The sequence below is a fragment of the Oncorhynchus mykiss genome, chromosome 21 (genome assembly GCF_057628025.1).
Source record: "Oncorhynchus mykiss isolate SJ-2025 chromosome 21, ASM5762802v1, whole genome shotgun sequence".
Classification (NCBI taxonomy): domain Eukaryota; kingdom Metazoa; phylum Chordata; class Actinopteri; order Salmoniformes; family Salmonidae; genus Oncorhynchus; species Oncorhynchus mykiss.
The window spans coordinates 32137863-32157054 of record NC_143042.1 but is presented as its reverse complement, the minus strand read 5'-3'; the positions used below and the strand labels follow the sequence as shown (position 1 = coordinate 32157054).

At 43.6% G+C, this 19192-nt stretch overlaps 1 protein-coding gene across 1 annotated transcript in view; it reads left to right on the top strand.

Moving 5' to 3' along the window:
- The window catches only part of LOC110500339 (uncharacterized), an 88902-nt gene that overhangs the window by 57398 nt on the left and 12312 nt on the right, over positions 1-19192 (top strand). The window contains exons 29-43 of the mRNA XM_036957765.2: positions 485-652; positions 1437-1526; positions 1861-2007; positions 2141-2239; positions 3692-3781; positions 9200-9339; positions 9646-9772; positions 9923-10102; positions 10413-10463; positions 10907-11092; positions 15133-15266; positions 15462-15534; positions 16930-17001; positions 17209-17337; positions 17553-17651. Of these exons, the coding sequence (XP_036813660.2) occupies positions 485-652; positions 1437-1526; positions 1861-2007; positions 2141-2239; positions 3692-3781; positions 9200-9339; positions 9646-9772; positions 9923-10102; positions 10413-10463; positions 10907-11092; positions 15133-15266; positions 15462-15534; positions 16930-17001; positions 17209-17337; positions 17553-17651 (1785 nt within the window). The remainder of the gene's footprint in view (positions 1-484; positions 653-1436; positions 1527-1860; positions 2008-2140; positions 2240-3691; positions 3782-9199; positions 9340-9645; positions 9773-9922; positions 10103-10412; positions 10464-10906; positions 11093-15132; positions 15267-15461; positions 15535-16929; positions 17002-17208; positions 17338-17552; positions 17652-19192) is intronic.

Here is a 19192-nt window from a genome sequence, read left to right as displayed (position 1 = left end):
GTGCTTGAGGCGTCACTACAGACACCCTGGTTTGAATCCAGGCTATATCACAACTGTCTTCGATTGGGAGTCCCATGGTGTGGCGCACAATTGGCCCAGTGTCGTCCGGGTTTGGCCTGTATAGGCTGTCATTGTAAATAAGAATTTGTTCTTAACTGACTTGCCTAGTTAAATAAAGGTTAAATAAAACATACATTTAAAAAATATATATATATAATAATAGAAAATGAGGTTATTTGACCTATTCTGGACTGACAAATGGAACCTTTATAATGTGTTGAATAGTCACTAATCATAAGTAGAGAGATTCCACTAGCGCATAAAGTCAAGTTCAAAAAGCTTTATTGTCCATCAAATGTGCGTAAAACCAAATATTCTCTTTGGCATTTGTCAAAATTGACCTTCTGTGAGGTTATATATTAGGGCAGATGCTGATCAGGAAGTGAGAATGTTATTGATTCCTTATTGATTCCTCTCATTTCAGGATACTCAGGCGCCAACGGTGAGAAGGGAGACCCCGGTTCTCCCGGCCTGGACATTCCAGGGTTGCCAGGCGACAGAGGAAGTCCCGGTTTCCCCGGCAACCCCGGGGGAGTTGGACCACAGGGTAACCCTGGTGGCCCTGGCCGAGACGGACTGCCTGGCCTGCCTGGTAGGATAACAGACCGACACCAACATCAAACCTTCCTAATCTATGTGTCTGTTTTAGTCTCTATCTGTCTAGTTTTCAATATTTTTCTGTGTAACGAATGGACTGTAAGAAATCAGATTCTATTGCTGGTTTACATAGGCAGCCCAATTCTGATATTTTGCCCAATTAATGGCAAAAGATCTGATCTGATTGGTCAAAAGACTAATTAGTGGCATAAGGTCAGAATTGGGCTGCATGTGATAACGCAGCCTGTGTGTTTATTTCAGTCTCGTCTATATCTGGTTCCAAATCTCTTTCTGTGTAATCTACATACAGTATATGAGCTCCCGAGTGGCGCGGCGGTCTAAGGCACTGCATCTCAGTGCTAGAGGCGTCACTACAGACCCTGGTTCGTTTCCAGGCTGTATCACAATCGGCCGTGATTGGGAGTCCCAATAGGGCGGTGCACAATTGGCCCAGCATCGTCCAGATTAGGGTTTGGCCGGGTTAGGCCGTCATTGTAAATAAGAATTTGTTCTTTGTGACTTGCCTAGTTAAATAAAGGTTAAATATGGACTAGCCAGTATGATGTCACACTGACTACCTTTCTTTCTCTTTATTTTCTGTTGGACATTGTTGTTACTCTACCTCCATCCCAAATGGCACCCTATTCCCTATATATGGACTCCAGTCAAAAGTAATGCACTATATAGGGAATAGGGTGCGATATGGGACACAGACAGTGTCGCTGACCTTCACCCTGTCTTGATGGGGAATTGCCAGTCAAAAGTCTGTCCATCAACAGGTGGTAAAGGCGACATGGGTGTGATGGGAGCTCCCGGACCTCTGGGATCCCCTGGGAACCCCGGAGCCCCCGGCTTCCCTGGACCTAAAGGTACGCGCACACACACACGCACACACGCACGCGCGCACACGCACGCACGCGCACACACACACACATACACACATACACACACACTAGAGCTGGGCGATATGGACACAAATTGACTGAGTTATAACGATAAATTGAACAATAACTTTATAACATTAATGTTGTTAATGTGACCACAGGTCTTACATTCAAACAAACTAGTCCAAAACATCTGCTGCGCTAGCTATAAGGAGCCCACACACAAACACATAAACACACACGTTGGTATACACACATATTGGTACTGTATGTGTCTTCGATAATAGACCCTCTGACTCTTTGTGTCTCCTTCCTCCAGGTGACGATGGTTTCCCAGGGCGACCAGGTGGGCCCGGCGGTTCAGGTCTGAAGGGAGACAGGGGAGAGCCCGGTATCGCGGGACTCCCAGGACCCAGCATTCCTCCCCAGGAACTGAAGGGTGGGAAGGGAGAACCAGGAGCACCAGGTACGTCTTTCTCTCTGTCTGTTTATCTGCCTGTCTCTCTCTGTGCCTGTTTCTGACTGACTGATGTAGACTGCTAAGAACGCAGCTTTGTCTCACTGTCCTTACTGTTTCCTGTGTTTTTTGTGTTGTGTAGGTTTAGGTGGACTGCCAGGTCAAAAGGGTATCCCTGGTCTCCCTGGAGACGCTGGTATACCAGGACAGGACGGACGACCTGGGTTGCCAGGACCTCAAGGTATACTCATACTATCTAGAAACTCATCCTCTTGTGCACCCATCCCTCCAGAATGTCCTCTACTGAACACTAGTACAGTCATCCCTCCAGAATGACCTCTACTAAACACTAGTACAGTCATCCCTCCAGAATGTCCTCTACTGAACACTGGTACAGTCATCCTTCCAGATGTCCTCTACTGAACACTGGTACAGTCATCCTTCCAGATGTCCTCTACTGAACACTAGTACAGTCATCCTTCCAGATGTCCTCTACTGAACACTAGTACAGTCATCCTTCCAGATGTCCTCTACTGAACACTAGTACAGTCATCCCTCCAGAATGACCTCTACTGAACACTGGTACAGTCATCCATCCATAATGACCTCTACTGAACACTAGTACAGTCATCCTTCCAGATGTCCTCTACTGAACACTAGTACAGTCATCCCTTCATAATGATCTCTACTGAACACTAGTACAGTCATCCCTCCAGAATGACCTCTACTAAACACTAGTACAGTCATCCCTCCAGAATGTCCTCTACTGAACACTGGTACAGTCATCCATCCATAATGACCTCTACTGAACACTGGTACAGTCATCCATCCATAATGATCTCTACTGAACACTAGTACAGTCATCCCTCCAGAATGACCTCTACTAAACACTAGTACAGTCATCCCTCCAGAATGACCTCTACTGAACACTAGTACAGTCATCCCTTCATAATGATCTCTACTGAACACTAGTACAGTAATCCCTCCAGAATGTCCTCTACTGAACACTAGTACAGTCATCCCTCCAGAATGACCTCTACTGAACACTAGCACAGTCATCCCTCCAGAATGACCTCTACTGAACACTAGCACAGTCATCCCTCCAGAATGACCTCTACTGAACACTAGTACAGTCATCCCTCCAGAATGACCTCTACTGAACACTAGCACAGTCATCCCTCCAGAATGACCTCTACTGAACACTAGCACAGTCATCCCTCCAGAATGACCTCTACTGAACACTAGTACAGTCATCCCTCCAGAATGACCTCTACTGAACACTAGCACAGTCATGCCTCCAGAATGACCTCTACTGAACACTAGTACAGTCATCCCCCCAGAATGACCTCTACTGAACACTAGTACAGTCATCCCTCCAGAATGACCTCTACTGAACACTAGTACAGTCATCCCCCCAGAATGACCTCTACTGAACACTAGTACAGTCATCCCTACAGAATGACCTCTACTGAACACTAGTACAGTCATCCCTCCAGAATGACCTCTACTGAACACTAGCACAGTCATCCTACGTTTCTTGTTTTATTATGTGTCTTGCATCTTCAGGATGCTCAACCCAAATGGGCTTATAAAACATGCATATTTCCAAGTACCATGCATACCTCAAGATATGTTTCAGCCCCATAATGTCCTCTACTGAACACTAACTCCTCATTTCCTCTGCCGTGTTCAGGTCCCAAAGGAGACGCAGGTATCCCTGGAGGATCAGGCTCACCAGGAGCCCCAGGAGCTAAAGGCAACATGGGAGAGATGGGCTTCCCAGGTGGGTATTAGACCGCCCCATATCCCCACCATCATGTGTTATAACCACATATCCCCATCATCACGTTCTATAACCTCATATCCCTACCATCATGTTCTATAACCTCATATCCCCACCATCACCATCATGTTCTATAACCTCATATCCCCACCATCATGTTCTATAACCTCATATCCCTACCATCATGTTCTATAACCTCAAATCCACACCATTATGTTCTATAACCTCATATCCCCACCATCATGTTCTATAACCTCATATCCCCACCATCACCATCATGTTCTATAACCTCATATCCCCACCATCATGATCTATAACCTCATATCCCTACCATCATGTTCTATAACCTCAAATCCACACCATTATGTTCTATAACCTCATATCCCTACCATCATGTTCTATAACCTCATATCCCCACCATCATGTTCTATAACCTCATATCCCCACCATCACCATCATGTTCTATAACCTCATATCCCCACCATCATGTAATATAACCTCATATCCCCACCATGACCATCATGTTCTATAACCTCATATCCCCACCATCATGTTCTATAACCTCATATCCCCACCATTATGTTCAATAACCTCATATCCCCACCATCATGTTCTATAACCTCATATCCCCACCATCACCATCATGTTCTATAACCTCATATCCCCACCATCATGTTCTATAACCTCATATCCCCACCATCACCATCATGTTCTATAACCTCATATCCCCACCATCATGTAATATAACCTCATATCCCCACCATCACCATCATGTTCTATAACCTCATATCCCCACCATGACCATCATGTTCTATAACCTCATATCCCCACCATCATGTTCTATAACCTCATATCCCCACCATTATGTTCAATAACCTCATATCCCCACCATCATGTTCTATAACCTCATATCCCCACCATCACCATCATGTTCTATAACCTCATATCCCCACCATCATGTTCTATAACCTCATATCCCCACCATTATGTTATATAACCTCATATCCCCACCATCATGTTCTATAACCTCATATCCCCACCATTATGTGTTATAACCTCATATCCCACCATCATGTTCTATAACATCATATCCCCACCATCATGTTATATAACCTCATATCCCCACCATCATGTTCTATAACCTCATATCCCCACCATTATGTTATATAACCTCATATCCCCACCATCATGTTATATAACCTCATATCCCCACCATCATGTTCTATAACCTCATATCCCCACCATCATGTTCTATAACCTCATATCCCCACCATTATGTGTTATAACCTCATATCCCACCATCATGTTCTATAACATCATATCCCCACCATCACCATCATGTTCTATAACCTCATATCCCCACCATCATGTTCTATAACCTCATATTCCCACCATCATGTGTTATAACCTCATATCCCACCATCATATTCTATAACCTCATATCCCCACCATCATGTTATATAACCTCATATCCCCACCATCACCATTATGTTCTATAACCCCATATTCCCACCATCACCATCATGTTCTATAACCTCATATCCCCACCATCATGTTCTATAACCTCATATCCCTACCATCACCATCATGTTCTATACCCTCATATCCCCACCATCATGTTCTATAACCTCATATCCCCACCATCATGTTCTATAACCTCATATCCCCACCATCACCATCATGTTCTATAACCTCATATCCTCACCATCACCATCATGTTCTATAACCTCATATCCCCACCATCATGTTCTATAACCTCATATCCCCACCATGACCATTATGTTCTATAACCTCATATCCCCACCATCATGTTCTATAACCTCATATCCCCACCATCATGTTCTATAACCACATATCCCCACCATCACCATCATGTTCTATAACCTCATATCCCCACCATCATGTTCTATAACCTCATATCCCTACCATCACCATCATGTTCTATACCCTCATATCCCCACCATCATGTTCTATAACCTCATATCCCCACCATCATGTTCTATAACCTCATATCCCCACCATCACCATCATGTTCTATAACCTCATATCCCCACCATCACCATCATGTTCTATAACCTCATATCCCCACCATCATGTTCTATAACCTCATATCCCCACCATGACCATTATGTTCTATAACCCCATATCCCCACCATCACCATCATGTTCTATATCCTCACATCCCCACCATCACCATCATGTTCTATAACCTCATATCCCCACCATCATGTTCTATAACATCATATCCCCACCATCACCATTATGTTCTATAACCTCATATCCCCACCATCATGTTCTATAACCTCATATCCCCACCATCACCATCATGTTCTATAACCTCATATCCCCACCATCACCATCATGTTCTATAACCTCATATCCCCACCATCATGTTCTATAACATCATATCCCCACCATCACCATCATGTTCTATATCCTCATATCCCCACCATCACCATCATGTTCTATAACCCCATATCCCCACCATCACCATCATGTTCTATATCCTCATATCCCCACCATCACCATCATGTTCTATAACCTCATATCCCCACCATCATGTTCTATAACATCATATCCCCACCATCACCATTATGTTCTATAACCCCATATCCCCACCATCACCATCATGTTCTATAACCTCATATCCCCACCATCACCATCATGTTCTATAACCTCATATCCCCACCATCATGTTCTATAACCTCATATCCCCACCATGACCATTATGTTCTATAACCTCATATCCCCACCATCATGTTCTATAACCTCATATCCCCACCATGACCATTATGTTCTATAACCTCATATCCCCACCATGACCATTATGTTCTATAACCTCATATCCCCACCATCACCATTATGTTCTATAACCTCATTTCACCACCATCATGTTCTATAACCACATATCCCCACCATCACCGTCATGTTCTATAACATCATATCCCCACCATCACCATTATGTTCTATAACCCCATATCCCCACCATCACCATCATGTTCTATAACCTCATATCCCCACCATCATGTTCTATAACCTCATATCCCCACCATGACCATTATGTTCTATAACCTCATATCCCCACCATGACCATTATGTTCTATAACCTCATATCCCCACCATCACCATTATGTTCTATAACCTCATTTCACCACCATCATGTTCTATAACCACATATCCCCACCATCACCATCATGTTCTATAACCTCATATCCCCACCATCACCATCATGTTCTATAACCTCATATCCCCACCATCATGTTCTATAACCTCATATCCCCACCATGACCATTATGTTCTATAACCTCATATCTCCACCATCATGTTCTATAACCTCATATCCCCACCATGACCATCATGTTCTATAACCCCATATCCCCACCATCACCATCATGTTCTATAACCATATATCCCCACCATCACCATCATGTTCTATAACCTCATATCCCCACCATCACCATCATGTTCTATAACCTCATATCCCCACCATCATGTTCTATAACCACATATCCCCACCATCACCATCATGTTCTATAACCTCATATCCCCACCATCACCATCATGTTCTATAACCTCATATCCCCACCATCACCATCATGTTCTATAACCTCATATCCCCACCATCACCATCATGTTCTATAACCTCATATCCCCACCATCACCATCATGTTCTATAACCTCATATCCCCACCATCACCATCATGTTCTATAACCTCATATCCCCACCATCACCATCATGTCCTATAACCTCATATCCCCACCATCATGTTCTATAACATCATATCCCCACCATCACCATTATGTTCTATAACCTCATATCCCCACCATCATGTTCTATAACCTCAAATCCCCACCATCACCATCATGTTCTATAACCTCATATCCCCACCATCACCATCATGTTCTATAACCTCATATCCCCACCATCATGTTCTATAACATCATATCCCCACCATGACCATTATGTTCTATAACCCCATATCCCCACCATCACCATCATGTTCTATAACCTCATATCCCCACCATCATGTTCTATAACCTCATATCCCCACCATCACCATCATGTTCTATATCCTCATATCCCCACCATCACCATCATGTTCTATAACCTCATATCCCCACCATCATGTTCTATAACCTCATATCCCCACCATCACCATCATGTTCTATAACCACATATCCCCACCATCACCATCATGTTCTATAACCTCATATCCCAACCATCACCATCATGTTCTATAACCTCATATCCCCACCATCATGTTCTATAACCACATATCCCCACCATCACCATCATGTTCTATAACCTCATATCCCCACCATCATGTTCTATAACCTCATATCCCCACCATCATGTTCTATAACCTCATTTCCCTACCATCATGTTCTATAACCTCATATCCCCACCATCACCATCATGTTCTATAACCTCATATCCCCACCATCACCATCATGTTTTATAACCTCATATCCCCACCATCATGTTTTATAACCTCATATCCTCACCATCACCATAATGTTCTATAACCTCATATCCCCACCATCATGTTCTATAACCTCATATCCCCACCATCACCATCATGTTCTATAACCTCATATCTCCACCATCATGTTCTATAACCTCATATCCCCACCATGACCATCATGTTCTACAACCCCATATCCCCACCATCACCATCATGTTCTATAACCACATATCCCCACCATCACCATCATGTTCTATAACCTCATATCCCCACCATCACCATCATGTTCTATAACCTCATATCCCCACCATCATGTTCTATAACCACATATCCCCACCATCACCATCATGTTCTATAACCTCATATCCCCACCATCACCATCATGTTCTATAACCTCATATCCCCACCATCACCATCATGTTCTATAACCTCATATCCCCACCATCACCATCATGTTCTATAACCTCATATCCCCACCATCACCATCATGTTCTATAACCTCATATCCCCACCATCACCATCATGTTCTATAACCTCATATCCCCACCATCACCATCATGTTCTATAACCTCATATCCCCACCATCACCATCGCCGAAATGTTATGTTTATTGACCTGTCATTCCTATGTTCTACACACTGAAATATAATCAAGAATACTTTTTCAAGAATACTTTTTAAATGTAAAGACTTCCCATAACCCCGAGATTTGGCCACTCTCAGCTCTCCATGTTCATAGAAACGCTGGCCGTTATGAATTGACATACCTGAATACATTTATTTTGTTACAGCAGGTGTTCTGTTACAGTTTAATGATGGAAAAAACAAGTATACAAATACAGTTCGAACCATATATTGATTGCTAGATTAATAACAATTAGTTAGAAAGTTGTCACCGAACTCTATTTATCCGACTACACCAATCTTATTGTCCATTTATGATGATGTCACAGGACCCACAGGGGCGAAAGGATCTCCGGGTCAATCAGGTCGGTCGGGTGGACCCGGTAGTTCAGGAGCATCAGGGTTCCCTGGAGCTAAAGGAGAGCCCGGTTCCCCTGGCTTTGGTTCCCCAGGAGCTACAGGTCCCAAGGTATGGAACCCTCTACTCTAGAACCATCTAGAACCGTATAGAACCCGTACCGCATAGAACCGTGTGTACCTTTAAGCATAAGTCTAGATCTCTGTCCAAGTTTAGATGAGTTTACCTGTTTTAAAGGGAACTGTATACTCATTCTGAATGATATTTGAGTAATATGGAAAATCTGCTTCATCGTCTGCAATGCAACTTTATTCCTTTCTCTCCCTCTCTCCTGCTCTCTCTCTCTCTCTCTCCTGCTCTCTCTCTCTCTCTCTCTCTCTCTCTCTCTCTCTCTCTCTCTCTCTCTCTCTCTCTCAGGGTGAGCCCGGTCAGTCAGGATTCCCCGGACAAAACGGAGTAAAAGGAACTCCCGGAACACCAGGTCTTCCAGGGTTTCCTGGCGGCCCTGGCGCCAAAGGTGACCCCGGCCTCCCAGGATTCCAAGGTAACTAATGGTTACGGTGCTACGGTCTAACGACGAGCATTGGCTAGTAAAAGAAGAATCATGTGTATGATATTCTTCCAAGCCTTCATCTCATATCCAGCTACCTATGTCATTAAATCTGTCCGGCTGTCTTTCTGGTACTTCCTCTAGGTTCTCCCGGGATTCCCGGGCCTAAGGGTCTGGATGGTATCCCCGGTAACCCCGGTCTCAGCGGACCACCCGGCCGACCGGGAGAGAACGGCCGTGCCGGATCACCTGGGTTCCCAGGGGACAAGGGTCAGGCGGGTCGTGACGGAATCCCTGGACCAGCGGGAGTCAAAGGAGACCCAGGTAGTTGGCGTAGTCACTTAAAGGAGCAATCTGTGATTGCTACTTAAATTTCTTTACTTTTAAATTATTAATATATACCCATTGATTCTTGAATGATATAACTTATAAATGCCTCATGACCTTTGTTCAACTGTCGACGATACCCCAAAGTTGTAGTCAAATTGATAAAACGAAATTATCCAAAATGTAATTGTTCACATGGATTTAGCGCTTGTTATGGTGCTATTAAGCAGTAAGACCAAAGTGTTATATTATTAGATGGATGTCTAAAACGAAACCCTCTTTTTCCCATGATTGTCTTGTCCTACAGGTCTTCCTGGTTTCGGTGGCCCCGGTTCTCCTGGTCTCCCAGGATTACCAGGTGAGACTCACCCCCACCTGACTGACTGTCTTTGTTACTCTCACACAAACCATACATACACTCTACACTAGCTCCTGAATGACAGGCAAACCATCCACTACAGAGAACAGACGGTAGCTGATAACCGACTCTAGACCATATACAACTTAAATAGCATTCGCCATCTATTTTTCTAGCAATAAAAGTCGATAAAAACAACCACTACTACTCTACTAACTACTACTACCAACGTCCTTCAATCACCACTTTACTTGATTTCCGTTGTTTATGCTGTATGTTGACTGTGTGTAAATCCCTCCAGCTGTGTTCTTCCTTTACATCTGTCTATTGCTGGCAGCACCATTTCACCAGGTCACACTCTGAGTGTGTGTCAATGTACTTGGTGAATAAAAGGGATTCCTAATATGAAAGGACCTTGTGTTTTTGCCATCGGTTCCCCACAGGTGCTAAGGGAGATCTTGGCCCCCCTGGTTCTTCCGGTAGCCCTGGCTTCCCTGGTCAGAAGGGAGAGATGGGTTTCTCTGGCCTGCCTGGGTCCCCTGGCAGCGTTGGGCCCCCTGGCGCACCAGGTGTGGCCCTCCAGGGTCCCAAAGGTAACGCCGGCCCCCCCGGACCCCCTGGAAGAGGAGGTATGTTATGAATTGACCACTCCATCACCTTTTAGCCAATGTTGCTGCCTGGTTTTCTGGACATTTTGAAGTCTGGAGCCTCCTGGTTGTAGTGTATGGTATAGTTAAAAGTTTAAAATGTATCAAATCGTGGACTGGGAAGGAAATTCGAAAGATAGATTATTGATATATTTTCTCTCTGACACATGACACACACACACATTGTATACACACACACATACTCAAGTAAAAACCAGGCAGCAAACATGGCCTACCTGCAGCTCTTTATGTGAATGCTTTATGTTAATCCCATTGATTTGCATGAGATGTGAACCTCTTTGTCAATCAACACTGGTCCCAGATCAGCTATATGTCACTGAGCATAAACATACACTGTCACTCAAATCACCATCGTTGTGATACACTGAGCACTGAACCGAACCGATTGTATCACCACCACCACCACTATGCAACCAAACGTCCCCCACCCCCTTACCCCCTCACTACACAATGTTGGGGTGCGCCGCCAACACGCACCAATCACTGTGTCTCCCTCGCCGTCTGGGTTCCAGCTACGCCCCCAACATCAGAGCATGGGGGGTGACCACACGTTGTTGTCTACGTCCTCCATCCATCCATCCATCCATCCATCCAGCCATCTGTTTGTCAATCATCTCTCCATCCTTGTGTCTCCTCACCCCCTCTCCCTCCCCTTTCGGTTGCAGGGGAACGGATCCTGATCTGTCCATCTCTCCACAGGGTTGATGTGCGTGTGTCTTGTGTGTTGTTTGGTGTTTTATATCCTAATTGTCTAATTATGTGACGTTGGTGTGAAGCAGACGAACTAGAGTCAAACCTGTAACAGGTCTAACTATGCATTAGAGAAGGGGTTTCAAAAGCCCAGAAACAAATATTTGGTGGATTCAACAACAAAGAACCTAGACTATCTAGAAACAAGGAGTATCACCACCATTATCTATAAAAGTGAGAAGAGTGTTGTAAGTCAAAGGGGCATCGATGGGTTTGACTGAACGTTTCCAATACAACGTTGGCGTAGTCGGTCAAATAGATCTCACTGACTGCCCATATAGCATTGAACCCCTGTATTATACAGTTAAGGAATGAACTATAAAGTGTTCTCACTCTAGATCAGTGTCATTTATGAAAGGATTAATACACTGTTCAACTGAACACTGATTGATGATTGATTGATTTTATTAGCCAGCCCCCAAAAATATACATATTCACACAATACATACATTTGAAATACTTATTTCCATTGTGGTCCCGAGTCCCTAGACAACAACACAGTGGATCCAGTATTATCAATAGGCTACTGGAGTCTAGGTAAGACTGAGAAGGTTTGACTGTGACTCGTCTCTGTTTCTCCCACAGTGTGTCAGTTGTCTGTTTGTCCTGCATGGGCCATGTGTGTCCAACCGTACCTCAGCACCTGAATCACAACGCCAGACTATAGCACAGAGTTGGGCTCAGTTAAGAACATTAAGACCACAATTAAACATATTTTAATTCCAGATTTAATTCCAACTCCCTTAGACTTATTTACATTGATAAGGTGTCTAAAAGGAGATCACTATAGGTCTATAATCCTCTATACCAGGTGGTGTCAAACTAACTTTGACCTGGTGCCGCATTCGGTCTTGAGGTCCTGAGGGCCGCACTGAAAACCTGTAATATTTTCTCGCAGTCAAAATTTGCAAAAAAATGTAGTCCTCTGTCCATAATTGTTTTTGAATTTTCAGTGCTCCTTGACTTTCTAGCTTTCATTTTGGTTATTGTTAGTGAGCTGCACACCATCAACAACTATATGAATGCAGGTCCATTATAATTTCTACACAGTTTTGATTTGGTTTCAGTAACTTTATATTGAGTTTGTTCTCCCCCCAACCAAAATAATATATATTTAAAAAATTACAAATAAAAAAAATAATGTTTGACACCCCTGCTCTATGCCATCCTCTAAATCGATTTCCTCACATCACTTGCGCTGAACTTTAAGTAAGATTCTTTATCATCTTGATTCTCAAAATATCTCCCAAAAGTGTCTCTTCCATTGGAGAGCTACGAATACACTGATTATACCAAACAGTAGGAACACCTTCCACCTTCCCTTTGCCCTCAGAACAGCCTCAATATGTCTGGGCATGGACTCTACAAGGTGTCGAAAGCGTTCCACAGGAATACCGGCGCATGTTGACTACAATGCTTCCCACAGATGTGTCAAGTTGGCTGGATGTACTTTGGGTGTTGGACCATTCTTGATACTGTTGAGCAAGAAAAACCCAACAGCGTTGTAGTTCTTGACATAAACCAGTGTGCCTGGCATCTACTACCATACCCCTTTCAAAGGCACTTACATATTTGTTTTGACCATTCACCCTCTGAATGGCACACATACACAATCCATGTCTAAATTGTACAATGATTGAAGTGCTTTTAACAAGTGACATCAATAAGGGATCATAGCTTTCAGCTGGATTCACCTGGTCAGTCTATGTCATGGAAAGAGCATTTGTATAATCAGTGTACATGTACATATATAGTATATTATAGAGAGCTGTATTGAGCCCAGTACTACTAGCCCAGCTCTGTGCCAGGATAGGCGTCATCTCCAGTTGTGGGGGGATGAGAGCGATGGTATGACATGTACTTCCTGTTTCCTGTGTCTTGGCTCCACCCCCTGTGGTGTGGCCCCTCCCCCTCTGATGACACGTTCATCCGTACCCAGGTCCCGAAGGTCAGAGTTCCAGTACACAGGCATCTGTTCTACTGCATGTTCTCCTGGTCTAGAATACAAATCTAGAACCCTTAACCTCACTGTGTTGCTGATTGATCTTGGATCTTGGATTTAGTATTTATTAATTATTTTCTTCCCTTAATTTTCTTATCCTTCCTTTTTCACTCCTGCTAATCTCACTTTTCTTCTGATTGAGTAGTCACACTGGTCAAATAACCATAACTAAAATGATTTGAACTTTTGCTTGAAATTATTTTGGCATGTTTTAGAATGTACAGTATGTGGTAACGTACATCTTTCAATAATCAATACCTTTTTTAACAGACACTATTTCTGATGAATGAATTATTGGTTAGCTGACAGACAAACCTCTAACACTAAAAACAGTCATTGTCATTCTGTTCAACTTGGAATTGACAAATGTCTTGAAAATGTGGTTGATAAGCATGAATTTAGCATGTAGTTTAAAGATAATAAGTTGTTAGCATTTTTTCCATTAACTTCACATATATAAGAACTAGCATTATTTAGCTTTTAGAAATACATTCACTGTATCTTATATGTACACAGCCAAATCCCAAACAGGTATTCATTTAAATGAAATAACAATATTGAATCACAAACATGAGGTTTGGTTGTGTCAGACGTTAGCCTGATGGTGTATCTATCTATGCTAACTCTTGCCTCTTGTTTTAAACCCTTCACATTCTGCCGCACCGGCTCTGCTATTCCCGGAATTCTGGGATACCTAGGTCCTCCAGGTTAGAATCAATGGTTTGATGATGATGACCTTTGTTGTTCTGTTGTGATGAAACTGATCTGTGTACATTTTGTTTGGCCTGGTCCCAGATCCGTTTGTGCTCTTGCCAACTCGTTGCTGTCATTGTTAGCATGGTAGCACAAACAGACTGGCACTCAGGCTAGCATTTTGTTGATTTGGTTACAACTTAACCATTGTTGATGATTTGTTAACCACATTTTACTTTTCAGGATGGGTTGTGAAGCCTAACAAAAGACTATAGCCTACACAGACACTGTACACCCCGCAATACACAAAACACACTTGAATACACACTCAAGTCTCCTCCTTTATACTGTATTTATGCTGTTTTTAAATAGTTGTATGTACGCATGCAGTTTTATGCTATGTTGACTGTTGATGTTAGTGTTATACTGTAACCATGGAGCTAGATCAACTGGATCTAGTTTTATCTCTATGGTTATTATTATTGTTATTTGTTATAATGTCAGGTTGAGATGAGTGTTATCTCTGACCTCTAACCTTTGACCTATTCGTGTGAAGGTCCTCCTGGCTCCGAAGGTCCCCGTGGCCCTGTCGGCAGCGGAGGGACCAAAGGTGAGAAGGGAATTTCCGGAATTCCTGGATCGCCTGGTTTCCCCGGAGCGAAGGGAGATTTCGGATCGCCCGGATTCCCGGTAAGGAACCAGTCAACTTAGATCCTTGGATCTCCTTCCCCCATTGATAGCAGGATGTGTCAAATATAGACACTTACTCGGGGCATAGGGGCTATGGGCTATGGGTTGGTTTGGGATTGTATGAAGTAAATAAAAAATTCCATCTGGGATTGGGATATTACATGACCCCTGACCTCTCTCCTATCATGTGACCAGGGTAATGCTGGCATTCCTGGTGCCAAAGGGTTGAAGGGAGACATCGGACTGCCTGGAGTTCCCGGATTCCCAGGTCAGTCAGGAATAACATTCCCATTCCTAGTCGATCACCATTCCTAGTCGATTTTTAAAAAATTAGTTTTGCACTGTTGGTGTTAGGTGCACTTGATTCAGCAGCCCTAGTACCGATAAGGCTAAGTGTTTACATTTTGAACCATTTCATGTGTCTGAAGGTAGAACCCCGCCAAGAGGTCCAGAGAGCAAATCAAGTGTACCTATATTTTTTATTTTTTATTTTTTATTTTACCTTTATTTAACTAGGCAAGTCAGTTAAGAACAAATTCTTATTTTCAATGACGGCCTACTGCCTGTTCAGGGGCAGAACGACAGATTTGTACCTTGTCAGCTCGGGGATATGAACTTGCAACCTATAGGCCTACCACTGGCCAATCAGATAGCTCAGATCACTGTGTCTGTCTAGAATGCACAGCAAGGTTGATAATATGAGATTTCAAGACTTTCAAAACCATGACTAGAGAGAGACTCAACGAATACAGCGAAGAGCTGATGTTTTTATAAGTAAGTTTGTGTTTAAGTTGTTACTCCGCACTGTCGACACTTTTGTTCAACACTTTTGTAAGCCATAAAATGTGCGTTCTTCCTACTTCCACTCACCCTACAACCAGCACCTCAGCTGCAACGAATGACTACAGGACAGTGTTTTGATAAGCTTGCGTTGTTATTATTGGCGGCTTGTAACTTTTTTAATACCGAGGAATATTTCACTTTCTCTGGACTCTCATAGGACTAACATCATGAATTGGTGCATGAGGCAGAAATAATGCAGTTCGACTTAAGTTTCGCCATTAGCTGGAAGACTGTGTCCCCTTTTCTCAGCAGAGGGAGTGAAAAATGAGGGACGGTGGGTCGGGCGAGAGGTAGCTGCTCCCTCCCTCCCTCCCTCCCTCCCCTCAGACTGACCATCAGATGCAGGCTGTCTGTCCATAAGAAAAAAAGTGTATTATTATGCTCACTCAGCTGCGCCTCACAAGTAATACAACAAATGATATATTACCAGTGTGATCATATACCTAAAACGTGTAAATAACATTTCAAAATGGTCTGAGAAGAACAATATTGGCAGGGCAATTCAAGTGTAGCCAATATGCAGTGATAATGTATTGGGCCTATAGCCTATTGCACAAACATAATTTCTGCAAAACTGTTTTTAATTGGTTAATGTTAGGTTTAAGTTTTTTAAGTCATGTAAAATAAAAAAGATCTGAGTGGTAGTTCTCGGCTTGAATTTTGAAAAGGTTTGTGACCACTGGTATATGTGAATGTCCCATCATAGGTATCTCTGTTGACAATATTCCCTTATTTCCCTCCCTCTCCACCTCTCTCACTACTCCCTTCCTCTCTCTTTCCTCCCCCCCTCTCTCTCTACATCTCTCCCCCTCTACCCCAGGACCAAAGGGAGATTCTGGAATCCCTGGACCATCTGGTCTCCCTGGAGACCCCGGAGATGGTGGCCCTGCTGGTGAGTCTTCACCCCTCATCCCCTCTGTGCAGGCACACACACACACACACACACACACACACACACACACACACACAGACACACACACACACACATAGACACACCCTGCCAAACACCTACACACACTCCCAAAAACTCTGACTGCCATCTCTGGTGTACCCCGCTCCTCTTCTCTGAAACCTCTCTCGTTGTCATCTTTGATCTCAGGACCCCCAGGTGACCCAGGTTTTGCTCCAGCCCCCATCGTGCTGAAGGGAGAGCGTGGCTCCCCCGGCCCTTCAGGTCTACCAGGCAGCCGTGGCGCCACAGGACCCCCCGGGCTGGAGGGACTCTCAGGTCAGTGGACTGTCACACCCAGTGTCTGTTTGCCATAGGAGAGTTTTATATTCAGTTCATAAAGTTAATTACAATTAGCTTAATATTACCAGAGGATGCTTGAAGCTGCAGTTACCTGCAGTTCGTCATCATTAGCTAGTTACTAGAGCTAGCGAAGAGAGATTTCCACTTGGGAGGTATATGAGGTCACTGATGAGTCCTCTGGTCTGTTCCAGGTCAGCCCGGTCAGCCAGGAGACTCCGGTCCTGAGGGACCCCCAGGATTCAGTGGAGCCTCCGGCCGCAAGGGAGACCCAGGACCCGCCGGACAGCCAGGTAATTCAAATCTCTCTTACACAGACCTAACCTTCCATTGTGTATATCAGTTAGTAGTCATATAGTATTAGTCAATAGTCATTACAATACGTAGCTCTAGAAGTGTAAAATAAACTCAAATCAAGTCAACTTAGATATAGTATTGTTCATTGAGTTCAGTGAGTTAATTGACAGGACAAACAAGATTGAGTCCTAAGACAGAACTTAGTTAAATACATTGAGGTGCCTTTGATTTAGCCATGACTTTGCACTTTTGGGACTATTTCTTTGGGTCCATTGTACCTGCCAAACCAAAATCAAGTATTAGAAAAGTACACTATATATACAAAAGCATGTGGACATCCCTTCAAATTTAGAGGATTCAGCTATTTCAGCCACACTCGTTGCTGACAGGTGTATAAAACCGAGCACACAGCCACGCAATCTCCATAAACAAACATTGGCAGTAGAATGGCCTTACTGAAGAGATCAGTGACTTTCAACTTGACACTGACATAGGATGCCACCTTTGCAACAAGTCAGTTCATCAGATTTCTGCTCTGCTAGAACTGCCCCCGGTCAAGTGCTGTTATTGCAAAGTGGAAACGGCTAGGAGCAACAACGGCTCAGCCGTGAATTGGTAGGTCACACAAGCTCACTGAATGAGACCGCTGAGTGCTGAAGTGCGTAGCGTGTAAAAAAGTATCTGTCCTCGGTTACAACACTCACTACCGAGTTCCAAACTGCCTCTGGAAGCAACGTCAGCACAAGAACTGTTCATCAAGAGCTTCATGAAATGGGTTTCCATGGCCGAGCAGCCGACCATTCGCAATGCCAAGTGTTCAGCTGGAGTTGGTTAAGGCTCGCCAGCATTGGACTCTGGACTCTGGAACTTTGTGGCAACAGTTTGGGGAAGGCCCTTTTCTGTTCCAGCATGACAATGCCCCTGTGCGCAAAGCGAGGTCCATACAGAAGTGGTTTGTCGAGATCAGTGTGGAAGAACTTGACTGGCCTGCACAAAGCCCTGACCTCAACCCCATCGAATACCTTTGGAATGAATTGGAATGACGACTGCGAGCCAGGCCTAATCGCCCAAAATCAGTGCCCTTCCTCACTAATGCTCTTATGACTGAATGGAAGCCAGTCCCCACAGCAATGTTCCAACATCTAGTGGAAGAGTACAGGCTGTTAAGCAGCAACGGGGGGACCAACTCCATGTAAATGCCCATTATTTTGGAATGAGATGTTCGACAAGCAGGCGTCTACATACTTTTGGTCATGTAGTGTGTTTCACATTTTAACCCAGATCAGTCAGAGAAAACCATAGTTTGGCCAAATGTTCCTTCATGTTGGAACGATTATTAATATCAACAAAAATACAATATCATTATAGCACATCTTCAAATCAAATCAAAGGTTATTTGTCACATACACATGGTTAGCAGACGTTAATGCGAGTGTAGTGAAATGCTTGTGCTTTTAGTTCCGACCATGCAGTAATACTAACAAGTAATCTAACCTAACAATTTCACTACAACTACCAACTACAAGTGTAAAGGAAT